The following is a 25,476-nucleotide window of genomic DNA, read 5'->3' as shown; positions in this document are numbered from 1 at the left end:
GCAAGGCATTGTTGATCGTATTGGAAATATTTACGTTTGCTTAGCATTGTTTGGTCTCCATTGTAATCAAACCTCAATAATGTGGCTTTTGTAACCAAAAAGGCCTTTGCATTGTTTTTGCAATTTTCAATTTCATGGTTATGATACCTGGTGCCGATGTTACCCAATTACAATTGCTTTCTTTGGGAAAGAACACACAACTGCGCAGCAGCTACAACGTGCTGTCCTAAAGTACCAGTTTCATAAAGATGTAAAATTCGTTATAAAAGGGACGGCCCGGTCCCATCAATTCACTCAAGTAACAGATACACAACCATAGCGTCCAAATGAAGTTTCAAGTACCGTTTTTGATAGCTTTGCTCACGGTTGCTGCTGCTGCCACTCCTATTGAAAAGAGAACACCCAAGTACATTGCTCACCAGGTTGAACCATATGACTTGCCAGTTTATGACAAAAGGGAGGAGCTGCTCGACTTTGCTGACACTGGCACAAGATATACTGTTGATTTAAAAATTGGATCCAGTAAGGAGAAAGTCAAGGTTATAATTGATAGCGCCAGTTGGCGCTTAAATATTCCCGGCTCTGGTGGAAAGTGTATCAATACTCATACATGTCCAGTTGATGGTATCTTCCACCCAGAGGAGTCGAACACTTTCCACAATCTAAGCATTTTCACTAAATCATATTATGGAAGGGGCCAGACTATTGTATCTGCATTCAAGGTCACTGATGACTTTTTCTTTGATAATGGTGACAAGATCCCTCAATTTCAATTTGACTTAGCTAATGCCACTACTTTTGAAAGGGGCTTCTTTGGTATTAGAAGATACTCTGACCAAAATGCAAGTTATGTCTATGCTGCCAAAAATGCAGGTTTAGTTGATCATGCTGGTTTCTCGTTGTACTTGGGTAACCAACAAGATAAAAGTGGAAAGTTGTTAGTTGGTGCAATTGATACAGCCAAATATGAAGGTGAGTTGGCGCTTTTCAACAAGACTGATTACACAATTCAACCAAAATCAATTACTACAGGTGATGGTGAGGTTATTCAATTCACAAGACCCGTAAACTTGGACTCAGGAAATCCAAGATTGTCATTGGACCGGCACATTGTTGATGCGATTTACAAAGAAGTTGGTGCCAATGAACAAGGTGTAGCACCATGTGATAATGTATTGAATGGAAACAAGAGCTTAAAGTTTGACTTGGGTGAGATTACTGTCAATGTACCTTATTCAAGATTGTATTCAAGACAGCTTAATAACCCGAACTGTTGCACAGGCGTCATCGTTGATACCTATTCCACCGGCAGTGAACAAAACCTTGGTATTCAATTTATTGAACAAATTTATCTTGCTAGCTCTTTTGAGTCTGATACGTTTGGAATTGCTCCTGTGAAGCACACTGATGAGAGCAACATTGTTGATTTCTGGTTTTAAGCGAAGCCAGATTAAATATATTTCAATGTCTACAACTTAGCAATAAAAAGGATTCCTCTTTGAAAGCCAATGTACTTTTGATCCTTTGTTGCAGGACTGTTTCTCCTCTATTCCTATAAAAACCCTATTTCCTCCTTGTTTTTATACAACAGACTTGACCTCAAAGAATCTTCTCAAGTAATAAATTTGGAAAAGGGAATTGGCAGCAACAACAAAAATTTGGAACACCGACCACCACTTAACTCTAGAATTGGTAGATTCAGCAGTATTTCTATGAGTTCTTTCTCTAATTACCAAGTACCCTTGTTCAGCTTTCACTTCATCAGTCAATACACTCAATCTTTGAATAGCATAATCTAAGGTGTCAGCTTTTGGATCATTAGCATCAACGTAAACAACACCATGTATATTGAAACTTACATCAACATCAGCTCTACCGGTGTGTTCATTTGAGAAGCAATATTGATATTTTCCCAGTTGCATAGCTTTGACTGATTCATCACCATGGTCAATATTGGTACGTTTGACAAGGACTTTACCTTGTGGTGAAGTAATGTAGAAGTCAATCGCTTGTTGTTCTGGATTGGATGGGTTACGTGATCCAACTTGGAATGAAAGAGCCAATTCGTCGTTTGATTTCAAGTTTTCAAAAAAACATTGCTTGCCGTATGGTTGTAAGAGGACGTTGTGGGCAAGAATTGATGAGATGAATATGAATATGGATAAAAGCATCTTCATGATAGGCACAGATCTGATATGTAAGTGGATGTGGATCTAGTTGTCTGCTGAAGCAATAGAGAGAGTGAGTTGACGTGTTTGTTGAAAATTGGAAATTTTTTTTTTTTTTGCTTTTTCGTTTTCTTCACAGCCAACAGCGCCAACAACACGCGTTTTACACTACACTACACAATACACAAGGTATGTCTGTGACGTTGGTATAATTACTCAACTCTATATACTTCTTACACAGAGGTATTCTAGTTCCTCAATAATCCAGCGGTGGCGCTTCTTGCTTGTTGAATCATAAATTCATCACACAACACAAGAGCAGCCATAGCTTCAACAATTGGAACTGCTCTTGGTGTAACACTAGGATCGTGTCTTCCTCTAGCTGCCAAAACACCATGTTTACCATCATAAGTGGCAGTCTCTTGTTCTTGACTAATAGTAGCTGCGGATTTGAAAGCTACTGAAAAATAAATATTTTCACCATTGGAAATACCACCTTGAATACCACCTGAATTGTTGGTCTTGGTTCTTAATCGATTATTCTTTTCATCATGTACGAATGGGTCATTGTGTTTAGATCCAGGAATTTGAGTACCCAAGAACCCAGAACCAATTTCAAACCCCTTGGTGGCCGGTAAACTCAACATGGCATGAGCTAATTTAGCTTCCAATTTATCAAAACATGGTTCACCAAGACCAATTGGACAGTTACGAATGACACATGTGACAACTCCACCAATGGAATCTTTAGCATCACGGTATTTTTCAATAACTTTAACCATTTCATCTCGTACTTGGTCATCGGGACATCTAACTGGTCCAACTCCATCGACTTGTTCTCTAGTGATTGTGTTTAAGATTGTTTGAAAAGTTGGGTCTTGAGCATTTCTATTCATACTAACTTCTCCAATAGATGAAACAAATGCAACAATTTCAACATCGTTAACTTGTTGTAAAATCTTTTCTGCAATGGCACCAGCAGCTACTCTTCCAATAGTTTCTCTAGCTGATGATCTACCTCCACCTGATCCTGATTTCAAACCGTATTTCTGTATATATGTGTAATCAGCATGACTTGGTCTTGGGTATAAATCAGTTTCACTATAATCGCCAGGACGATGGTCTTTATTACGAACAATCATACCAATGGGACTGCCCAAAGTGACACCATTTTCAGTCCCACTCTGTATCTCGACAGCATCTGCCTCGTTTCTTGGGGTGGATAATTTACTTTGACCTGGTCTTCTTCTTGTCAATTGTGGTTGAATGTCATCTTCAGTTAATTTCAAGCCTGGTGGACATCCATCAACTATACAACCAACTGATTTACAGTGTGATTCTCCGTAAGTTGTGACTTTGAATAACGTTCCAAATGAAGACATATTGATGGCTTTGGTTGGGCAATAGAGAGAGATCAGTTGATAATTTTTCAATAAATTTTTCGGAAGAGAAAAAAAATGAGTCAAAAACTTCAACCGTTGAAATCTGGCGCGAGTTTCTTTTTGACTGCAAAAGAGATCAGATGAGAGAACACTGTGATGGCAGCTAGAACATACCAGTAAAATTTGGCACTTTTGTAGAATGCGGTAGTATTATATTGAGCCTGTCTCTGCTAACCAAAGTTAGCTCTGTTATGATTGTATGACGTATATCTATTTCTACAGTGAATTCGGAAGCATTCTTTCACAATCTATCAGATTAATTGCAGCATACACCGAAGACATTTGATTGAGATTCAGTATTCTATCTCAATGGAACCTTTTAGATGTGTGTTTCAACTGTACAGGTTTTATAATTGTCATAAATTTTGCAGCAAAAATAAATGAAAATGTAGCTAGAATAGTAAAAATCAACACATATACCTTGCTGTTTCCTCCCATAACCGAAGACGAACAACTCATTGCCAAGAGCATACAAGCTGATTGTAACTTTAGAAGATCTCTCGCAATCTAATTACGCGTATGAGTCTAAATTCTTGTGGTCTTTTGCGATTGCGGAGAATGTTCTCCATCTTGGAAATTTAAAATGAGAAACTTTTTGCCTTTCATCATATGCAATGCCGTTGCTGCCGTTGGGTGTGGTGTGTGTGTGTGCCTTGCGTTGGTGTTTGCTGCATCTTTTGCATTGCGGCATATATTTCCTTCCGAAATCAACCGTTTTGTTTGTAACCGTTCCCTAGGAACAGAAATCACAACTGCTTAACCAGAGAGAAATCTGACAATCCTTGACAGCAAGGTAATGTATATCTAGTTCTATCTGAGAGAGTGGCCCGTGGGATAACTACTACAAGAGTAATTTATTTGTATCTGCAGTTTTTGAGGCAATTACTTGTATTTGGAAATTAAATACCGAGATCACGTGTAAGATATAAACGAGACTAAAAATTCTTTACCCCTCATTTCTTCTTATAAGCACAAGACAGAAATTGCCTTTCTCACTTCGGATGGAAGGAGAGGGAAAACAATTATTTGACGCAAAATTGTAGACACATTCACACGACCCCTCCACAAATTTGAGAAGGAGAAGGAGAAAATTCTTCCGAATACAAAAAGACGACAACAGAATTTCCTTCTAACCAATTAGACACTTTTCTTTCAGAGCAAGCAAAAGTAACCCTTCTATCCCTCCTAAGATGTCAAAATTATTCACCAACGTTAAGGAATTACCACCAGACCCATTATTTGGTTTAAAAGCCAGATACACCAAAGACCCCCGTAAAGATAAAGTTGATTTAGGTATTGGTGCTTATCGTGACAACAATGGTAAACCATGGATCTTGCCAGCTGTACGTCAAGCTGAACAAAAATTGATTCACTCTCCCGAGTACAACCATGAATATTTGTCAATTTCAGGATATGAACCATTTTATACTGGGGCTGCCAAGGTCTTACTTGGAGATTCATCGCCTGCTGTTAATGAAGGTAGAGTTGTTTCGCAACAGAGTTTATCAGGAACTGGTGCTTTGCATTTAGCTGGTTTGTTTTTGAAAAAGTTTTATTCTGCTGGTCCTCATACCATTTACTTGTCACAACCAACTTGGGCTAATCATAAACAAGTTTTTGATACTTTGGGATTAACTGTTAAAACATATCCTTATTGGAACAATGCCACTAAATCCTTGGACTTGAAAGGGTTTTTACAAGCTATTGAACAAGCTGAACTGGGTTCAATTTTCCTTTTACATGCATGTGCTCATAACCCAACTGGATTAGACCCAACTTATGATCAATGGAATCACATTTTACAAGCATTGGAAGCTAAGAAACATTTGATCATTTTTGATTCAGCTTATCAAGGTTTTGCTTCTGGTGATTTGGAAAAGGATGCTTATCCAATTCGTAAAGCAATCAATGATTCAGTGATCAAGTCTACTCCAATAATCATTTGTCAATCATTTGCTAAAAACGTTGGTATGTATGGAGAAAGAGTTGGTGCTATTCATTTTGTTTTACCAACTAAAGATGATGCTTTTAGTAGAGCAGTTAAATCACAATTGAATTTAATTATTCGTTGTGAGATTTCCAACCCACCAGCTTATGGATCCAAGATTGTTTCCACTATACTTAATGATTCTCAATTGTATTCTCAATGGAGAAAAGATTTGGTTACAATGTCGTCAAGAATTATTAAAATGAGGAAAACTTTACGTTCAAAATTGGAAAAATTAGGAACTCCAGGTACTTGGAACCATATAACTGATCAAACTGGTATGTTTTCATTTACTGGATTAAATGCTCAACAAGTTGAAAGATTGGAAAAGAAACATGGTGTTTATTTGGTTTCTAGTGGTAGAGCTTCCGTTGCTGGTTTGAATGATGGAAATGTTGATAAAGTTGCCAATGCAATTGATGAAGTGGTTAGAAACACAAGAGGATCTGCTGGAAAGCTTTAGAACAGAGCAGGATCAGCTTATACAAGCCTATACAGTCTTATACAGTGAGTTTATATATGCAAAGGGTGTAAACCGTTTAATTAATCTTTTATTTTCTTATAATGGAGTGTTTGTAGAGTAACCTTTATCTTTCTTACTTAAAACCAATAGAGTATTCTAACTTAACTTAAACCTTTCTTCTTTCTTCAATATACATACTTATACAGATATATATATCCAAAAACAAGACAAAATTATGATACATGCAAACAAAAACAAAACCCTGTTTTCATTAATAACCAAAATAGAAAACAAATTTTAAATTGATCTCAAAGAGATGGAAATCAAACCTTGAACAGACCCTCCTTCAAAGAAAAAAGTCCACCCAAGATCAAATTCCATCAATTCCTCCTTCTTCTTCTTCATTTTTCATCATCTATATTAAACTTTGACACACAACATTCTTCTCTTTTCTCTATTGTACATCTCTTCTCCACATCTACTTTCTTCTAAATGAACAACCTTCAGTCAATTTAGCTTTACCACCAGTTGGAGTACACAATACAGTAGAGCATGAATCACAAGTGACAGCAGTTTGAGCATGGCTGAAAACAGTGGTAATGTTTAAACATCCTTGACATTTGACATCCATAAAGAATGATCTTGGTTGTTGAACCAACAACTTCAACTTGTGTTGCTTAGCTTCGGTGGCTGGGGTTGGGTGTAATAAATCTTGAACTAAAACCTAGAAGAAAAGAATAAGTTAGTATTTGAAAATAGATCTTGTTTTGCTGAGTTGTTTGGAGTTAACTGTTTGGGACGGATATGGGGGTATTATATTGTAAGATTGTCGTTCGAGGTAGTTTTTGAAATCCTTGTGAGATGGGCATGAGTATGGAGATAAGATTTCTTCACACTATTCCTCTCGTATCCGATTGCTGGTTCTTCTCCTCCTGAACATAATCCATGGAAATGAGTATCCTCTTTCTCTGGTAATTGTATTCTTCGTTGCAATCTATTCCAATCTCATCCCTAGTTTGGTTGGTTTCACCCCTTTCGAAAAATTTTTCTTCGCAAACTTTGATCTTCCTAAATACAATCTTGACCTCTATCCCATGGGGAGTCGTTCAGTCTATCCACACATTGTATACTCCCTATCTCAGTTCCTTCAATCTGAATATAGACATACCATTATGTGCTGTTACTGTGCTATTCTTCAAAAAGCTGATGTTCTGTTGGTATGAAGGGCTATTATTGGAAAAAAAAAATTCTCTCTCTCTCTCTCCTCTTTTCTCTTTCTGTCTCTCTTAGTTATGTTACACAAAAATAATGAAGAAGTACAATTTAATTTTTCAATCAAAACTAGGGTTACAGCCCTAGAATATTTTGCAGTCAATCAGTCACAAGAGTATATAACTAATAATTGCAATCATACAAAAAGCTACAAGTAACACAGTTGTCACTTATCTTCTTATACTAGGAGCTGTCAACCAACGTCTATTTCTATCTATCTATCTATCTATCTCTCTCTCTCTTTCTCTACAGTTACCTACAAACAATTCAAATACTACAGTCTATATTTTCAAAAATTTTCTAATTAATTCACAAATATAAAAGTCATATATATAAAAAAAGTGTAGTATATCCTAAAGTCTCAAGAATCTGGTACCTTTAGGAATAAAGTATAAAATAGTATATCTCTCAGCAACAGTAACAAATAATAAGTTATAACAAAAAATAATAGTAGTAATAATAGAAGCACACAACTCAACAATCAATCAATCGAGTCCAACAAATCTAACAAAATCAGCCGACAAACTAGTCCATCAACCTTCGAACTTTAACTGATCTTCAACCTCTTTCTCTCATTTCACTTCTCTTTCTTCGCGATATTTAAAAGAACACTAAGTATAAAATACATATAAAACAAAGCCTAATCAATCTCATCAACACCAGCAAAAATCTCAACCTCAACCAAGCCAAGCCAATGCCAACTTCAATAAACAACAACTACTCAAACTGAATAATACTAAATAAAAGCTAAATAAAACTAAAATGACAAATTTCCAATTCACTTCTTTCTATTTCTTTTTTTTCGCAACCAAAATTTCAATAAACAACAAATAATTCTTCTTTCAATAAACAACACACAAAACTCAAAAAGCAACCGCCAAACAGCTTTCTTTTCATCTTCTCTATTTTTTACTTCTAAAATATACACAACGAAAAGAGAGGGGAAACAGTGCTAAATACTAATGACTATATATAAACAACTCTTAAGAAGGAATTGGCCTTCCCACAGCTGTCTTTTGAATTGTCTACGATTCCAGCCCTCTCTCTCTCTCTCCTCTATAAAAGGACTCCGTCAGTCTATCAAAAGTAAAACTTCTCTCAACACCAATCATAGATTGCGTTGTAACGAATATGCAAATGTGTATGTGTGTGTGTGAATATATGTGTGTGTGTGTGTGTTGTTGTTTTGGAAATTGTTAATAATACAGGTGTATGGCTTCTTTGAAAACCAACAAAAGGCAGTAAAAATAATGAATGAAAGTGAAAAAGAAAAAGAAAAAGAAAATTCAGTATACTCCTTCTCTTTTTTTCTGAAATAGAAAGTGGGCATCACATCATCAAAGTAGTGGTATTTCTTTCAGTAGTAGTAGTAGTTATTTCAGTAGTAGTAGTAGCAGTAGCAGTAGTAGTAGTAGTAGTAGTAGTAGTAATGGCACCTAGCAACTAATGTTTTGTTCCCCATGGTGAAACGAGGACAAGTGTGGCGGCTCTCTTGGTATGTTTTGAAACTAGTGTACAGAAAAATGCAGGTTTGAATATCTTTCCCTGCAATAGGTGTTTTTTGAAAAAAGGGAATGAACGAACCAATATGTTCGATATGTTCTGAAAAAAATGCATGAGTTAACTTGCGATAGGTTCTCCGGTTGAAGACTATGTATGGTGGATGGTGAATTGTTAGTTGTAGACATGTTGATAATTGTTGTGATGTTGCTTCAATAAAAAAAAAAGGACAAATATAAAAAAAAAAGTAAGCTTTAATGGAAATACGCTCATTAGCTTATCTTTCCTCCAAGGTTGTTGTTTGCTCTACTTTGTTGGTTTCTTTGGTTTTCTGGTATTTGGGTTTGGTCTATTACCTCCAGCACCAGCACCTCCAATTGATGATGAAGAAGAAGAAGTTGATGAACCAGCAGATGAACCTGTATACCTTGGTTTCTTATCAGCTGGTTTCAAAATTTGAAATGAACACAACAATGATTCATCAACTGACATCATTGCACCAGCATTATCAAACTCACCGCAATAGTTTGGAGCCGAAAATAAAGTAACCAATTGACGTTTACTGAAAAATTCATATCCATCTTCAACAACTTGATGAGCACGACAAATCAAATCCATATCATGCTTTTGTAAAAATCTTGAAACAACATCAGGACCAAATGTGAAGGAAACACCACGATCATTTTCTGACCAACCAGTGATATCTTTATCAGGATCTGACCACAACAAGTCACACAATAATCCAACATCTGGAATATCAGTTGGACGCATAACTCTTCTAATTTGTTCCATTGAATTCAAATCTGGTGATAATCCTCCATGCATGGTGAAGATTTTCTCATCAATAATGGCAGCAATTGGTAAACAATTGAAGCAATCAGTAAAAGTTTTCCACAACTTGATATTATATCTTCGTTTACATTCATCATAAAATCCATAAATACGATTAATGGAAGCACATTCATGGTTACCTCTAAGGATAAAGAAATTTTCTGGATATTTTATCTTGTAAGCCAATAAAAGACAAATTGTTTCCAAACTTTGTTTACCTCTATCAACATAATCACCAAGAAACAAGTAATTGGCTTCAGGAGGGAATCCACCATATTCAAATAATCTCAATAAATCATAGTATTGTCCATGGATATCACCACAAATCTTGATTGGTGCTTCCAATTCCAACAATATTGGTTGTTGAATAAAAATTTCTCTAGCCTTGGTACAAAGATAACGAATCTCATGTTCAGCCAAAGTAACTTGTTTACCAGGACGTGATCCTCTAACTTCTAGTAATCTATCAACAATTGAGTCGATATCAGCTTCTTGATGGTCTGCAGTGGCGGAGGACATTTTGTTGTGAGTGAGGGCTTAAAAAAAAAAAAGTATTGAATGTGTTGTCAAAAAACAAACAGTAAAATTTCAAACTACTCTGTGTTGTTGTGGGGAGTAGTGGTACTTAGTTGTTGTTGTTGTTGTTATAGTAGTAGATGTGGGTTGTACTGTAATCTACTAAACTATACGTATAAATGGTGTGTATGCTTGTTCTAAAGAAAGAAAGGTGTATATATGTTGTATTAAAAGGGGTGAAGTTTTTTTTCAATTTTTCTTCTGTTGTGTTTCTGTTTGGTTTGCTGTTTTACCAAATGTCTCTCTCTCGCATCTGATTTCTGTGGTGTCCTACTAAAATGTCGTAAAAAATAAAGTAAAGAAAAAAAAGATATTTATTCCTAATTGGGTAATAAAAGTAGTGTACTGTGACTAAAAATAATAATAAATGTCGTATTATCTTGAAACAATACAAATACACGTAATTATACAAATGTCGTTTCTGTTTTTTTTTTGAATGATCAAAAACCTTTTAACACATGACCAGTTCCGTACTTCTCATAGGTTTAGCTGCTGATTACCACTTTGTACCTGCAGCTCGAGTAGCTCTCTCCTTATCATCTGGTCCTCTATTCCAGGAGATGAGAAAAAGGTGGCGTAGTATATTATATATTCACTGAAACTGTGACGAGAAAATAAACTGACTGTACGACATTTCCATCAACTGATCTTTTTTTAATTTTAGATTAAGAAATAATTTAAAACACGACATTGTAGTTGGCACACGTGTTCTACTTACCTTCTTATCTTTATTATTGGGAGTAAAAAGAGAACAGAGTAATATTGCTGTCGTTCTATCTTTCCTGTGACAACATAAGTAACCTCTTATTACTCTATATAAAGACTATTATACGAACCAATCTGTTTCTTGTAAAACTGTGTTTTCGTTTTGACGAGACCAGAAAGCTAACATTTGTGTCTCTTCCTTAATTTCCGAAACACGGGTGTAGAAGAATTTGTTCTTTTTTTACGACATTTCTTTAGTGTTTTAATTTTTTTATTTTTTGAATGACGCAATTGTAAAGTAGTGACTCATATATGATATTTTTACGACACACACGTCAATCAATCTCTTTGATTGACAGTAGTCCTATTGTCTAAAGAAAGACAGAAGAAGATGTATTTCCTCGTAAGTCTAGTATAGTCCAAAAAAAAGCAGCACGGAGTATGGAAGTCATACCAATGATTTTGAAGAAGAGACCACACGGAAAATACACATAGTCTTAGAGTAACTCTTATTTGCATACGATTCGATACCAATACTCTCCTCTCCTTATCTAGTAGCACCAACTACACTTCTTACACTGTGGTTAACATTCACTTATAAGTAAACACTCTATATCATTACTAAATAGCCTCCTCTTTGAAGCAATTTTGTCTTCAAGGTAACGATGATATTGCAACCAAAAGAGTTCCCCACAGTAAAAAGCTCAGGAGTCACGTGTAGAGCTTTTATCAACAAAAAAAAAAAAATTGTGTCACGAGATCTATTCATCAAGACACGATCTCATCGACTTCAGCCCTCTACTCGCACTCCGTTATGAGTGGACCATCCCAACAGCACCAGCAGCAACAACAACAACAACAACAACAACCACCATTCCCCAATAAATACAACTCACGTCTTGTTGCACAACAAGATGCCAAACCATGCACAATCTGCTTCAAGCCATCAACCACCGTCCTACTAGCTGAAAATAATGGAGATTTCTTCTACACTTGTATACAACACTTATCAGATGAACAATTTGCCTCGCCTGTTCTACTGGATGACTATACTAATTTACAAAAGGAGGTGGATGAGCTACGTTTGAAAGTAGACAAGTTGCAAAAGGAAGCTGATGCTGCAAAACCATACTTATGGGGAATCAGCTCATATTGGTCAAAGGAGAAGACTCCTACCACTACCACCACCACCACTGGTAAAGAAGATGATAACAAGGATAAGAACAAGGATGAAACGAAAGAGAAGGAGAAGGGGAAAGAGAAAGAGAAAGAGAAGGCTGGTTCCAATTATGAATCCCTCAAAAAACAACTCCTTCAAACCCAACAAGAACTCAATGAGAAACAAACTCAATTAACTCAATTCAAATTCAAGAAATACACTTTAAACACTCAAGTTTATCGTAATAGATTAATGTTGAAACAGAAAAAGATTTACAACCAACAACGTACTGAAAAGATTCAAAAACCAGGGTTTTTCCCCTCTGCACCAAACCATGAGATAACCTAGACTAGTTATTCTGTCATTAAAGTCGATATACACACTATATACTATCATCTTCCAATCTCTCTCTTAAATTAATTTACACTCCCCTCTCCCCTCACGTATTCACAACCTTCTCATCAAACCAAGATTCCCATTTCTCAATTTTATTCTTCAACACACTACCACTCAAAAAATCCATATTACCTTCCAACTTGTCAAATGTAAACTGACCTTCAGTAGATCCAATAATACTCAACCAAAACTCACGTAAATTCTCTCTATACGAAGCACCACTAGAACCTGATTCCCCATTCTTCTCAGAGTTATCCATTTCTTCATTTATATCAATTCCTGATGTCTTGTCAACATTATTGATTTCATTATGGATCAATTTATCAATCTCCAGTTCTAATATTGATCTTATCTTGTGTATTGGTAACGAATCAAATAAATCGGACTTGTTGACAGCAAATAAGAAATCAACACCATTGTGTTTGCGCTCGGTTATAGCTAATAGGTTATACAAGAACTTGGTCAATTTCTCAACTTCAGCTCCAGTAGAGGCAACGCTAGATGAGGCTGCTGTTGTAGTTGCACCCCCATTTTTGGTCCAGTTGGCACTACTTGAGTCGATAACCACAACAATACCCTTGATGTTGCCTAAAGTGATATCATTGGTAATCAATTTGGTAAACAAGTTCCAATACTTCAAATGTCCTGGATAATCAACCAATTGATATGGTTTGCTTATACTTGGTGTAGTTATAGGCAACTTGATGTCTCCGAAATTAGGTTCAATTGAAGAGACAGTAGTGGTAATCTTCTTGCTCCCCTTTGCACCTTCTTCTTCTTCTTCTTCTTCCCTGACACTAGAAACAAGACGGTAGAATAAAGCAGTTTTACCACTATTGTTAGGTCCACATATAATAAAACTTGGTTTATAGTATGGTGATTTATTAGTTGATATTTTTATGGCTTTCAACCCACCTGATTGGAAAAAAAATTGAATGAGTAAGATGATGAATCCAATTAGGATGGATAGTAATATGAGAAGTACCTTATCCATGGAAACTGATGTGTTCGTCTGCTTTTGATGAGAATGATTGTAAGAAATGGAATGGCTTTTGGATTTGAAAAAAATTATCATTCTATTACGAGCAAACAGCACACGCGCAAAAATCATAAACAAACATCAAACAACCCACAACAACCTAAAGCTATTAAACTAAACCTACAGAACTCTCTTTTAATATACAAACTCATCACAAACCAACATGGAGAATCCACATGAACAAACCCACAATATGCTTCTAGCAAGAATAATAACCAACATGGTATGTACATCAGCACATCAAAAACATGAGAATTAGGTTGAGGTACTAACAAGCTTCCTTAGGAAAACTTGAATGAATCGGTGGTGGAAATGAAAAAATTACTCGGGGATGCTAATAAAAACAATTTACCAACTGAAGTGTTGGCTAGAATGTGGGAAAGTTATATTCGAAATGCCGAGTATCATTTGCAAGCTACGGGGCAAAGGGGGAACCTAGAGGGTGAAGATGAGGAAGAGCAAGAAGAAGAAGAAGGGGAGGAGTACAGGAATTGAAGTAGGTATATGAGGAGCAAATGTATTGGGAGATAATGCACTGGATGTTATCCACCAGGTGTGGATACACTCTTCATCTTAAATCTGAAGATAGGCGTAATAGAATAGATAAAAAGGCTAGAGAGTCCAAGTTGGTACAATTTGGATGACAGATTCGTTTCACAGAATCAGATAAAATCTGTCCATCCACGTACAAGAAAATCATTTCAAGTCTCTTTTAAGGTTATAGAACCTTAGTCTTTCCAAAAATATCTAATATACATTATTATAATCATCACTCTATGAAAACATAAAAAGAATATAGTGAACCATTCTGATAAAGCTTCAATTCTTTATCATAATGTCCTCTTCTGTTCTTTTTCCCCATTTCAATTTCTTCCCTCTTGTCCTCTAGCGCCATCCTTTCCATCTCTTCAATATTCCCACCATCTTTTCGTCCACCAAGTCTCCCTAATTTTGAGTTGGTAACAAGCCAAATCTTTTCTTCAATGTGACTCTTTGTCTGGAATATTTATCATCAGGACTGAATCTAGCTGGATGAGCTGATTCGGTGATTTGACCAGATTCAGTGAGTTTCTTTAAAGTGTATATTCTTTTGCCATCGGCATCCAAAGTGTACATTAAATGCATTGCTGGTGGTATATGTATTAGTTTCGGTTAAGGTTAAAGGTTATGGTGTCTTGTGATGAGATTGAGAATGAAGGAATAAATTTTTTTTTCACTAAATTCGATGTCGTAGAATACAATGTCATACCATTTGTATTTACGACACACCTCTGTTCAATGAAAGAAAAAAATTTCAATTCAATGTATCAAAGAGCCAATACAAGATTCCATATCCCCTGTATATATATATCACACAAGCTACTCCCACAATGGTCACAATAAACCACTTCAACAAGGATGTGGCTACCCACAAAAAGATGATTTACAAAAACCTATGTGCTAATGTCATTCGTAATGAAAATATAATAACCACCCAAGCAAAAGCCAGACAAGCACAACCACATATTGAACGATTTTTAGGAAAAGCACTTGCTGAAAGTAAAGCCATTGCTGCTGCAAAAGCAACTGCCGCTCCGGGAGATAAACTCCTCCAAATTAAAGCATTTGACTACTTGCAACCTCCAGATAAACAAGATGTTGGATTAAAAGTCATTCGTGAGTTGACAAACCGTTACCAGAATAGAGATCATGGGTTTACAAGAATAATCAAGTTGGAGCCAAGGTTGGGTGAAGATAAGGCCCCAATGTGTGTATTGGAATTGGTTGATTCTAAGTATGAAATTAAGTTGTGGTTCACCGCTAAAGCGGTTGCCAAGTTGGAATTACAAAATATCCCCCTTGATGATATAACTGAGTTGAATGTCAAAAAGTTGACTAGTGGTAAACCAGATGGTGAACAAGTGTTTAGAGATGCTGTTGAAACTTGTAAAAAGGAATTCTTCAAACATGGTGTAGAGGGAGAAGCAGAAGAAGGCGCTGCTGCTGTTGTTGATGAGAAGTTGAAGAGACTGTTGGAGAGTTTACCTAATATGGAAAGACATACTGGTGAATTAAAGGGTAAATTATTAGTGTCAAAGAAGTACAAAACCAAACCTAGAAGGACAAGTGCTGCACAACAGAAACAAGAAGCTTCTGTTATACCACCATCACCATTCTTGAAATCAGCATAACCTAGTCTTGTATATATAACTTTGTGTATAAGTTAATGTGAAGTGGAGTGATTAATTGAACAAAGAAAAAAAATTTTAAGTTGAGTCGCGTGCTTCTCGTATAAATTTTAAATTATAGATCCCCTCTCTCGAGATAAAGCCCCTATTCTTTTCATCATTCCTTTATTTGGTATTATTATACCACAACACTCAACACATTCTATAATACAATGTGGTATAGTAAATCCCATTTCCCAGTTGATGGCAAAACAGCAATAATTGTAGGTGCTTCTCAAGGAGTAGGTGCTGATATTGCCGCTAAATTATACTTGCAAAATTGTTCAGTCATTCTTGTTGCTAGAACTCAATCAAAATTAGACCAACAAGTTAAGCGTATACTCGACTTGCCCAAAACCCATCCTAATCATACAGCTAAAGTTGCTTGTTACTCAAGTGATGCTTCTAATTATCAAGATTTTGTCAATTTATGGACTCAAATTACTGATCATGGATTCGATCCCACCATTGTCTTTTGTTGTGCTGGATCTAGTGTTCCTAAACTATTTAATGATTTAACTCCACGAGACTTGGATGCAGGGATTGACATCAATTATCGAACTGCTTTGAATGTGGTTCATAGTGGATTCAAGCATTTGCTCAAATTGAATGAAAATGTCCCACCACATGAATGGCCAGTAAGACATGTTATTATATTCAGTTCAGTAGTGTCATTTTTCCCATTCGTTGGATATGCACAATACGCGCCCATGAAAGCAGCACTTGAATCTTTATCAGTTATATTGCGACAAGAGTTAAAGCCCTACAATTATCGAGTTTCGTGTGTATTTCCAGGAAATTTCCAAAGTGAAGGATTTGATGAAGAACAAAAAACTAAGCCACAATTGACTAAATTGATTGAAGGGCCAAGTGTACCTATACGCAGTGACGTTTGTGCCGATATGGTGTTTGACCAATTATCAAAAGGTTATGATACAATAACTACTGATTTTGTCGGTTGGATTCTTGGATGTAGTACCTTGGGAATCCTACCTCGTCAATGGGGCATTTTCCAAGTATTTGTGAGTTTCTTTTTGCTGATTTTTGCTCCAGTGATTAGTTGGAGTATTGGAAGACAAATAAAGAAGCATTATAGGGAAGAGGCTAAAAGGTTTGGCAAGGCCGACACTGCTCTAAAGCAAATGTAAGGTGTGAGTGCAAATACTGATTAGATAGTTTTACATTGTAATTAAAAGATGGTAACTTCGCTCGTATTGTTGTATACTTTTATACATTCTGCTCCACTTATTCTTAGTCAGTCTCTCCTCTTAATGTATTACTTCTTATCAATCAACAGTTCGGCAATCTTGTCTGTCAATTTACCAGCCTCCTGATCCAACTTGATTCCCAATTTATACCAATTTATACCATAAATCCAATTGACCATCTTAATAATCTCTTCATTCCACACATCTTTACAAGTCTCACTAAAGCTGACTCTCTGTTTGAGAGTTATGTGATTATTGGGTATACCTCTATTTCTATATTCCGAATCGGTCAAGATTCGATTATTGATGATGCTATTTGATTGTTGCAACTGATGTGAGATGAATTGTTGGTTTTGGTGGAATGATTGACCTGTGTAGTATGTTAATGCTGATGTTAATAAAACACCACCAAGAAATCCATGTATTCTGCCGCCCATTGTAACTGCTGTTGTATTTGTGGTTTTACTCTTTTGCTGATGGAAGATAAATTTTTTGTTGAAATTTGGATTTCTTATTGGTGCGGAATCTTGAACAAGACCCTTAACTACTTAACAATTAAAAAATCATACTCTTACAAGACCCAGAGATCCCCTTGTAAAATGAATATTCACCTAGTCAGCGAACGCTTTCCTTATATACATGGATTATATCAACATACACACTCTCTCTCTACTCCTCTTCTTCTCCCCCTAAATGTTTCCCAATTGCTTCATTCAAATATGGAATCACTTCAATCTTATCCAATTTACGTGATTGTCCAGATTCTCTCAATTGTTTCACTTGTTCAATAGCTTCATCCACATCATACAAGAAGAATGGCAATTCTTCCATTATTCCATTTAATGGTAATTTCAAGTCAGTTTGTGGATGTTGTTCCAAATACCTATTTAGTTTCACTTGACTGGTATAAGTTATTCCTCTAATGAAATTAGGATCAATGTCATCATGTAAAGTATCCAATGTCAATGTAGGTTCAATGCCAAAAAATGCATATTGTAATCGTAACAACTTGGCATCCATATCATCAATCTCACTCTCACTACAACCAACATATCTCTCTTCAAACTCGTCAAGATACTTTTGTTGTTCAGCATTGATTTCAGGACTAGCTTGAGCTCGTTCAAATGCGATATGCCTTTCCAACAACACCTGTTTTATCCTCTTTTGCGTCTTTATTAATTTATGATCAAGAACATTAAACTGTCTAAAATCCCCCATTCCTATACCTTCTCCCAATCGAACTTCTCTAGCCAACACATTACGTTCTTTTAAACAAAGATACCACAACGTATGTAAATCTTCGAATGATTTACGACGCAATTCAGCACTAGTCCATTCTCGTGAATCTAAATCCAACTCCTCCGATTCACGTATAGCTGAGGTGGTTTTGTTGCCCTGGGGAAAAAATTGCCATAATGGATGATCAGGTGAAACATTGAAATTTTTAACCGTTGGTGGAATGGGAGCACGAAGTTTTATTGATTTTAAGTCGGTGAATTTTAATGGTTTGGCTCTGGCTAGTAAGGATGAGCTTGTCAGGAAAGCTCTTACTGCTGCTAGAGACATAACTTGCAACTGGAAATGGTGTATAGCTGAAGAATTTGAAGATGAAATTTTTTTTTTCAAATAAAACTTTTTTCATTTTGGTTAAAGGATTGAACAAACAGAAACGAAAAAAAATCAAATTGAATAAACGCCCAATTCATCTCTCATCATCAGAGCAAAGCACACCAGCAGGACCAAAATACAAGTAAAGTTACTTAGGCAGTCTATTCAATCACAAACAATCAATGTCTTCAGTACAAACAGAACATAAACAACAGCAAGAACCCCTCGACTTGATACGATTTCAACTTGATGAATATGTCATTGTTAAATTAAGAGGTGCTCGAGAATTCAAAGGTAAGTTACAAGGTTATGATAGTCATTGTAATTTGGTATTGAGTGATGCTACAGAAACGATATTCTCGGATAAAGATGGTGTTGAACCTATAATAAAAAGGACAGAAATGGTTTTTGTTAGAGGAGATTCCGTAATATTGATAAGTCCAGTTATAGAATAAGTATGATTAAAGAGGAAAAGAAGAAAGCTCTTCCAATGAAGGCTCTTCCAATGTTTATGTTGTATTCTTCATTCATTATTACTCTGTCATCTCAACGTCCTCTGTTATTTCTTGATCAACAGTTTCATCCACAATTGCTTTAATCTTGAGCATCTTTTCTGCATTCTTGCTCCAACTTTGCTTAGTAGATTCACCTTCATTCTTCAATGTTTGAATCTGTTCAACAGTCTTGGCAATCATCTCATCATATTCATCCAATGTTATAGTATGCGATATATCAAACAATGTAGATCTGTATAGCTTGTAAAGCACCTTGTTTTCATCATATTCATCAAATATTTTACCAGTTTTCAAAAGCTCATCAATATGAAGACCATGTTCAGTTGCAACTATAGCTGTAGCTGCATCATTTTTCAATACCTGCCTAACTTGAGATCGTAACTCATCTTTATTAAACACCAAGGATCGGAAATCAACATTTAATGATTCCAGTTCGTTTTGCTCTTCACTTAGATCTCCATCTAATGTCTTTATATATGAAGCCAAGATGGGCTTGGCTCGAGTTTTTTCAATGTTGCTGTTGAAACTGGCCACAAACTTCGTTATTTTATCCAAAAGTGGCTTTTCAACTGTGTTTATCCTGGATATCTTTTCTTGAAGCTCTTCATTCTGGGCTATTAACTGGTCCAACTTCTCCTTGACACCAGTTAATACATCTGGCTTTAAAGATTTTTCAATTCGAAGAAGGTTAGCAAGCTCATCGATATGGGTCTTATATGTTAGTTCTACCTTATGCAACTCAACTTCTAGTTGATGTAGTTTGAACCGTGACGTTTGTGATCCACTTGTTGATCCTTCTGCATCGGCGTCTTGTTCAATTTGTTTCAGTATTGATGTGTACAACTTGAGTACATCTTGTCGAAGCTTCAAATATGAAGCAAAAATGGGATCATGATACTTGACATGGTTCTTAGCAACATCGTCAATAAAGACCAATTGTCTTGGTGTGGCCATTTGGTGTGAATGTAGGTGTTGAGAGTGTGTGATGAAATTTGATTCTGATTTTTTCTTTTGTTGTTGAACTGACCTAACCCATTCCAGAGACACACACACCAAGGCATGGCTTCATTTGGTCCACAGCAGGATGCTCAGTTATACGTATCCATAATCAAACTGTTTACATCTTCTACTGTGTCTCAATTGGTTGACCAAGTTAAACTTATCAAATCAGTGACGTTAAACAGCAAGCCATATTACAATACCATTCATAACCTTTTAAATGTCTTGCTAATAAATACGTATCCTGGAACTATACCGTATTCATCCATCTATAACCTTGCAGAGGTCATCTTAGATGAGTCGGAGTCTACTGAGGACGTAGTTGTCGAAGACGCCTCCACCACGATACCAAATGAAACGTCACTCATTTCCACGGCCAATGATTTATTACATGACATAAATTCAACTGCTCAGTCTCTTGGGTTTAGCTACAGTACCAAATTGTCGAAAACAGAAAACTTGCTACATTTCCTACAAGCGAAAACCTTACACTTGAGTCAGTTTCACAACTCAGTAGATGAAATCAATGACCTTTTTGAGAATGCTCACTTTGACATGCTTCGTCAATGGCACAAGGGTGTGTTGGGACCATATAGCTACTATTGGATTCATTATGCTATGGTGTATCAGTCCAATTATGCGTCGCTTCGAGAATACCTTTTAGCTAGATCTTTGAGGGACAAGTTTGACATTTTAATTGCTCCATTGAGTTTTGACCAAATTAGAGGTATCGAGTCTTGGTTTAAATCCACTATACTACCCCTCTTGGCATTCTATGATTTCGACTTGACCATTCTACAAGAATGGATGTTTCACAAAGAGCACAAGGGTTCAGTGTTTAGAAAGTATGAACTTAAACGTGACATTATAAAATTGATTAGTGAAAAAGTTGAACCTTCAAAATTGGATGGTATCCGTAAGGAGTTCCTTGCATCGTGCTATTACAATGCACTCAGTGGCGAATCTGCCACCGTTTCTTCGATTGAATTGACAAAAATATACGATACAATTATTGAGACATTGTCATATTTTCCAGAACAAGATTTCCCACCGCCAAATCTTAATCTCAAGGAAATTCCTCAATTTAAAACCTTTGACTCGTTCTTACAAGACAGCAATCCCTTGTCACCGTTGTTTAACCAAACACACTTTTTAACACAAGCTTTGAAAACTTGTCAACGATTATACCCATTGAATAAGCTTACACTAAAAGCGTACCTTGAATATAAATTCAATGTTGGATCTGTGGACTTTCAAAAGGAGATTGCGGTTATCACGTCAAGCATATCTAGTTCAAATTGGGAGCAATTGATTCATTTGGTGTGTGTTTTTGAAAATGAATTTATCACTGCTGATCAAAAAGATGCTGTTGATTCGGTACTTTTGGAGCGTCTCTTGGCGGCAAATTTGTATCAAGTTGTTGAAAACCTTTTTGATGATGGCTACTTTCAACTAACTCATCAAAAGATGTATGATTTGGTGGTGGAGACATTTTGGGAAAGGTTAAATCAAGCGACAAACTTTAATGAAAATATTGGGTCCTTACATCATGCCAAGCAGCTTTTTAAATTTCTTGAAAAACTATCACGCTCTAATGGGTTGAATGAAAAAAGTCACAAGGACATTGTTCGGTTTAAGCATCTATTCCGGGCCATAAACTCAATCAAAAATTTCAAATTGGTTTACGATAAGAGGAAAGCATTTACGCCAAAAGATTTGCTTCAATTACCCACTGATGGTGAACAGTATGATCAAAAATGCATACAATTGGCAATGATGATTCTTGAACATAACCCAAAATCATACCTAGCATTTGAAAAGTTGTTTCGTGTGTTAAACGACTTGTTATTATATTTCAATGAAGGTGATAAATCAGATACAAATGGAGTTTTCAATAGATTGAAAAGTGCTTGTATCGAGAGTGCATTGATTGATAACAATTTTCAATATGCCTACAAGCAAAGTATGGAATTGATTGATCATTTTACAAAATCTCCCAGTATTGACGAATTTTGGCTCACTTTTTATCAAGTGGGGAAGTATGTGTCTCCCAACTGGATCGATGAAGATACAGAAGCAGATAAGTTAGAAACAATGATCAAGCAGAGAGAGATCTTGTCACAAACTTTGCAAAAGATAGATTGTGATGGACATGTCAAGGTTATTTTGGATCAATGGAATAGACTTAATGAACAGATTGAAAAGAACTATCTTGACATTGATAAGGTCAAATTTGCAGGAGGTATCGAAAACAAGAGTGATTCCAAAGGACCAGAATTGAGTCAAGTTGAGCTAAATATGGCTAGACTTCCTGACAAGGCGGGTGAAAAGATTTCCAATTTGTTTGTGTCTGGATTAGGATGGGCAATAGGTGCAAATAAATAGAGTATAAAAAGACGTTATAGCTTACGTAGGAAGTAATTATATTGGCTAGGCAGTTCGGAGAGATGTCCTTTCTCTGTTTATTGCGCGTGGAAAATCTGGCACGCGATTAAATCAAAACATTTTTGAAAATTGTTTTAAACCTGGTTTCATCTACTTTCTACACAATCCACTCTTAACAAGACAGAGATCACTCCAGGTTAACACCGCATGGAGCTACTACATTTGTATGAGAAGCTAATAATTACATGAAAATTCTACTATCAGCTTCACGAATAACAAGTAACAGAATCATACCACGATATATACACGCGTCCTCAACACAGTTACACCTCAATAAAGCATTGTTATACAAACAGAAAGAGCCGATACTAAGCCAAACTTACTCTCATAGCCCTATGGCTGGAGGAGAAACTCCCCCTTCTTCCAGCAAAGTGTTGGATGGGATTGACATTGATGATTCGTTTGAAGATGAACCAGGCAGCAAAGAACCAGTCCTGGTGAATGCAAGTAGTGGTCAAGATGTGTTTGATGATGCAGATTTAGATGATCTTCCATTGAACTATGTTCCAGAACCAATTACACCTCATAAGGAAGCTGAAAAAGACGCAATTGAATTTAGCGACTTGTTTGGATTTAGCGACAGTCTACCGACGACGCTGCGAAAGACGCAACCGAAGGAAGAAGTTGCTGTGGACTCGCACCCACTTGAGCCTCAAGCGGAAGAGATACCGCCATCATTTGATTTTAGCGATACAACACAACTTGCTGACCTACTACAATACCAACCAAGCAACGAACACAAACTAGATATAGTCCGGACGCCAGAAGTGGTCAAAGAAGAAGCTGAAGATATTGAAGGAGACAGTTTCACTGAAAGTCAGTCCAACAGTGACGCGTTTGACTTTAGTGAGAACGATGATGAGGTTTTGGCCATGCTCGATGAAGCTGAATTGCAATCACAATCCACTGGAAAGGAATCACCTCCGCGTGCAACACAATCGTCATCTTTTAAACGACTGGCTCCCTCCACCCAACTGCCACCAGAACACAAGAGGAGTAGTTTACTGCAATCCCAAACACAAGCTGTGAAAGCTCCTCCAGCCAGGAGCGGAGTATGCAAGTTTATAATAACGTCGTCACCACCAAAAAGCTCTCCCTCACAGCTGTCACAGCCGAAAAGCTCTCCTTGTGATGAACCATCAATGACAAACAAAGTTACCAGTGAAGTGTTTGCTCGACCATCAGCAAAGTTTGCCTCATTCGCTTTCAATTCTGATCAACCTACGCGACCTCAAGCTCGCAAGTATTCTACAGTCCCGCAATTGGAACAGCCTAGCAAAACGCCTGTTAATCATCATACCATCCTATTGGCAACACAAAGACCATCGACGGAGAAAGGTGAAGCCCCTGACGATCAGTCAATTAAAGTAGTCCAACCAATCATTCTTTCAAAAGAGCAAGAAATTGTCCTTCAAAAAGTGCTTCAAGGGGTGTCCTTGTTCTACACTGGATCTGCAGGAACAGGAAAATCGGTTTTGCTTCGATCGATTATAAAAGCATTGAGGCGAAAGTACCCAACTGGAGTCGCTGTCACTGCTTCGACTGGATTGGCAGCTTGTAATATTGGTGGTATTACCCTACACAGTTTTGGTGCTATAGGCTTAGGAACTGGTACTGTTGATAACTTGATTAAGAAAATCAAACGAAATAAGAAAGCTCATGGAAGATGGAGAGATACAAAAGTGTTGATTATTGATGAAGTGTCAATGGTTGATGGTGAATTGTTGGATAAATTGAATGAAATTGCCAAACGATTGAGGAAAAACAATGCGCCGTTTGGAGGAATCCAGTTGGTTGCGTGTGGTGATTTCTATCAGCTTCCTCCTGTAGTGAAGAAAATCAGCGCCGAAGGTGATGCAAGAGATGATGTGGAAGCATTCTTTTCGTTTGAAAGCTTGGCTTGGCATGAAACTATTCAAGAAACGATCATTTTGAAGGAGATATTTAGACAAAAGGGAGATCAGGTGTTTATTAACATGTTGAATGAAATGAGAGACGGGAGGATCTCCAACCAAACCATACAGGAGTTTAGAAGATTGTCAAGGCCATTGGAATGCCCTGCTGGTATCCTGCCGGCCGAGCTATTTGCCACAAGAAACGAAGTCGAGAGAGCTAATAAGCGTCGTTTGAATGCACTTCCAGGGGACACGGTTAGTTATCGAGCCATAGATTCTGGGTCCTTACAAGAGCCACAAAAGTCAACGTTGCTTCTGAATTTTTTGGCTCCACAGGATCTTCTTTTGAAAAAAGATGCTCAAGTAATGTGTGTTAAAAATTTTGATGAAACTCTTGTTAATGGATCTTTGGGTACCGTTGTTGATTTTGTCGATAAGGATACATATATGAAAGCATTCAAGGATGGCGATCACTTAGATGAAGAAGGGAAATTAAAAGACTTTATATTCAACGATCCTGACTCAAGTGTCGGACTAACTACCGGTACCTTGACTCAAAAAGTGATGACAAATGATGGTAAGCAAACAGACGATAGAAAAACCGAACTAAACAACGACTTGTTGGGCGATTTCAAGAATAAAAAGTTTCCATTGGTAAAGTTCCTATCTCCCGATGGAGTGAATAGTAGGACAGTGCTTGTTGAACCGGAACAGTGGACAGTGGAAGATGAGGATGGGCATGTGCTAGTGTCTCGTGTGCAGTTCCCTCTAATGTTGGCTTGGTCCTTATCGATTCATAAATCTCAGGGCCAAACATTGTCTCGTGTCAAGGTGGATTTGAAAAATGTATTTGAGACAGGTCAATCTTATGTGGCATTGTCTAGAGCAACGTCACGCGAAGGTCTTCAGGTGTTAAACTTTAATGAGTACAAAGTACGCTCGCATCCAAAAGTGGTTGAGTTTTACAAATCATTGGTTGATATTGGCAAGACACACTCAACTGGACAACAAAAACTTAACTTTACACGCAAATAGAGTATAATGTAGATAGACAAAACTTT

At 36.8% G+C, this 25,476-nt stretch overlaps 17 protein-coding genes across 17 annotated transcripts; 9 read left to right on the top strand and 8 right to left on the bottom strand. All coding sequences in view use genetic code 12, as the record gives it.

Annotated features, from left to right (window-relative positions):
• Window positions 1-326: 326 nt before the first annotated feature.
• I9W82_003917 (SAP98) lies at window positions 327-1,439 on the top strand (the record flags this gene model as incomplete). The annotated part of the gene is made up of 1 exon (XM_067692933.1): window positions 327-1,439. The coding sequence occupies one exon, from the start codon at window positions 327-329 to the stop codon at window positions 1,437-1,439; it is 1,113 nt and encodes a 370-aa protein (XP_067547505.1).
• A 141-nt stretch (window positions 1,440-1,580) lies between these two features.
• On the bottom strand, window positions 1,581-2,177 carry EMP24 (Emp24p; the record flags this gene model as incomplete). Its single annotated transcript, XM_067692932.1, has 1 exon — window positions 1,581-2,177. The coding sequence occupies one exon, from the start codon at window positions 2,175-2,177 to the stop codon at window positions 1,581-1,583; it is 597 nt and encodes a 198-aa protein (XP_067547504.1).
• A 239-nt stretch (window positions 2,178-2,416) lies between these two features.
• On the bottom strand, window positions 2,417-3,550 carry ARO2 (bifunctional chorismate synthase/riboflavin reductase [NAD(P)H]; the record flags this gene model as incomplete). Its single annotated transcript, XM_067692931.1, has 1 exon — window positions 2,417-3,550. The coding sequence occupies one exon, from the start codon at window positions 3,548-3,550 to the stop codon at window positions 2,417-2,419; it is 1,134 nt and encodes a 377-aa protein (XP_067547503.1).
• A 1,250-nt stretch (window positions 3,551-4,800) lies between these two features.
• Window positions 4,801-6,060, top strand: AAT21 (aspartate transaminase; the record flags this gene model as incomplete). Its single annotated transcript, XM_067692930.1, has 1 exon — window positions 4,801-6,060. The coding sequence occupies one exon, from the start codon at window positions 4,801-4,803 to the stop codon at window positions 6,058-6,060; it is 1,260 nt and encodes a 419-aa protein (XP_067547502.1).
• Window positions 6,061-6,538: 478 nt separating this feature from the next.
• On the bottom strand, window positions 6,539-7,231 carry RPS27 (40S ribosomal protein eS27; the record flags this gene model as incomplete). The annotated part of the gene is made up of 2 exons (XM_067692929.1): window positions 6,539-6,784; window positions 7,229-7,231. The coding sequence occupies 2 exons, from the start codon at window positions 7,229-7,231 to the stop codon at window positions 6,539-6,541; spliced, it is 249 nt and encodes an 82-aa protein (XP_067547501.1).
• Window positions 7,232-9,138: 1,907 nt separating this feature from the next.
• Window positions 9,139-10,182, bottom strand: GLC7 (type 1 serine/threonine-protein phosphatase catalytic subunit; the record flags this gene model as incomplete). Its single annotated transcript, XM_067692928.1, has 1 exon — window positions 9,139-10,182. One exon carries the CDS (start codon window positions 10,180-10,182, stop codon window positions 9,139-9,141), a length of 1,044 nt encoding a protein of 347 aa, XP_067547500.1.
• Window positions 10,183-11,758: 1,576 nt separating this feature from the next.
• On the top strand, window positions 11,759-12,451 carry I9W82_003911 (uncharacterized protein; the record flags this gene model as incomplete). The annotated part of the gene is made up of 1 exon (XM_067692927.1): window positions 11,759-12,451. The coding sequence occupies one exon, from the start codon at window positions 11,759-11,761 to the stop codon at window positions 12,449-12,451; it is 693 nt and encodes a 230-aa protein (XP_067547499.1).
• Window positions 12,452-12,542: 91 nt separating this feature from the next.
• I9W82_003910 (Signal recognition particle receptor subunit beta) lies at window positions 12,543-13,493 on the bottom strand (the record flags this gene model as incomplete). The annotated part of the gene is made up of 1 exon (XM_067692926.1): window positions 12,543-13,493. The coding sequence occupies one exon, from the start codon at window positions 13,491-13,493 to the stop codon at window positions 12,543-12,545; it is 951 nt and encodes a 316-aa protein (XP_067547498.1).
• A 208-nt stretch (window positions 13,494-13,701) lies between these two features.
• On the top strand, window positions 13,702-14,033 carry DAD4 (Dad4p; the record flags this gene model as incomplete). Its single annotated transcript, XM_067692924.1, has 2 exons — window positions 13,702-13,761; window positions 13,824-14,033. The coding sequence occupies 2 exons, from the start codon at window positions 13,702-13,704 to the stop codon at window positions 14,031-14,033; spliced, it is 270 nt and encodes an 89-aa protein (XP_067547497.1).
• Window positions 14,034-14,908: 875 nt separating this feature from the next.
• MRPL8 (mitochondrial 54S ribosomal protein bL17m) lies at window positions 14,909-15,709 on the top strand (the record flags this gene model as incomplete). Its single annotated transcript, XM_067692923.1, has 1 exon — window positions 14,909-15,709. The coding sequence occupies one exon, from the start codon at window positions 14,909-14,911 to the stop codon at window positions 15,707-15,709; it is 801 nt and encodes a 266-aa protein (XP_067547496.1).
• Window positions 15,710-15,918: 209 nt separating this feature from the next.
• KSR1 (3-dehydrosphinganine reductase) lies at window positions 15,919-16,893 on the top strand (the record flags this gene model as incomplete). Its single annotated transcript, XM_067692922.1, has 1 exon — window positions 15,919-16,893. One exon carries the CDS (start codon window positions 15,919-15,921, stop codon window positions 16,891-16,893), a length of 975 nt encoding a protein of 324 aa, XP_067547495.1.
• A 128-nt stretch (window positions 16,894-17,021) lies between these two features.
• On the bottom strand, window positions 17,022-17,390 carry I9W82_003906 (uncharacterized protein; the record flags this gene model as incomplete). Its single annotated transcript, XM_067692921.1, has 1 exon — window positions 17,022-17,390. One exon carries the CDS (start codon window positions 17,388-17,390, stop codon window positions 17,022-17,024), a length of 369 nt encoding a protein of 122 aa, XP_067547494.1.
• A 232-nt stretch (window positions 17,391-17,622) lies between these two features.
• On the bottom strand, window positions 17,623-18,519 carry I9W82_003905 (mitochondrial 54S ribosomal protein uL29m; the record flags this gene model as incomplete). Its single annotated transcript, XM_067692920.1, has 1 exon — window positions 17,623-18,519. The coding sequence occupies one exon, from the start codon at window positions 18,517-18,519 to the stop codon at window positions 17,623-17,625; it is 897 nt and encodes a 298-aa protein (XP_067547493.1).
• A 224-nt stretch (window positions 18,520-18,743) lies between these two features.
• SMX4 (U4/U6-U5 snRNP complex subunit) lies at window positions 18,744-19,016 on the top strand (the record flags this gene model as incomplete). Its single annotated transcript, XM_067692919.1, has 1 exon — window positions 18,744-19,016. The coding sequence occupies one exon, from the start codon at window positions 18,744-18,746 to the stop codon at window positions 19,014-19,016; it is 273 nt and encodes a 90-aa protein (XP_067547492.1).
• Window positions 19,017-19,094: 78 nt separating this feature from the next.
• Window positions 19,095-20,030, bottom strand: I9W82_003903 (uncharacterized protein; the record flags this gene model as incomplete). The annotated part of the gene is made up of 1 exon (XM_067692918.1): window positions 19,095-20,030. The coding sequence occupies one exon, from the start codon at window positions 20,028-20,030 to the stop codon at window positions 19,095-19,097; it is 936 nt and encodes a 311-aa protein (XP_067547491.1).
• Window positions 20,031-20,135: 105 nt separating this feature from the next.
• I9W82_003902 (uncharacterized protein) lies at window positions 20,136-22,460 on the top strand (the record flags this gene model as incomplete). Its single annotated transcript, XM_067692917.1, has 1 exon — window positions 20,136-22,460. One exon carries the CDS (start codon window positions 20,136-20,138, stop codon window positions 22,458-22,460), a length of 2,325 nt encoding a protein of 774 aa, XP_067547490.1.
• Window positions 22,461-22,667: 207 nt separating this feature from the next.
• On the top strand, window positions 22,668-25,450 carry PIF1 (DNA helicase; the record flags this gene model as incomplete). The annotated part of the gene is made up of 3 exons (XM_067692916.1): window positions 22,668-22,684; window positions 22,852-23,572; window positions 23,633-25,450. The coding sequence occupies 3 exons, from the start codon at window positions 22,668-22,670 to the stop codon at window positions 25,448-25,450; spliced, it is 2,556 nt and encodes an 851-aa protein (XP_067547489.1).
• Between the last annotated feature and the right edge of the window lie 26 nt (window positions 25,451-25,476).

This window comes from Candida metapsilosis, assembly GCF_017655625.1.
Source record: "Candida metapsilosis strain BP57 chromosome Unknown scaffold5, whole genome shotgun sequence".
Lineage (NCBI taxonomy): Eukaryota > Fungi > Ascomycota > Pichiomycetes > Serinales > Debaryomycetaceae > Lodderomyces > Lodderomyces metapsilosis.
The sequence above is the reverse complement of the archived record's forward strand: the minus strand, read 5'-3'. Positions and strand labels throughout refer to the sequence as shown.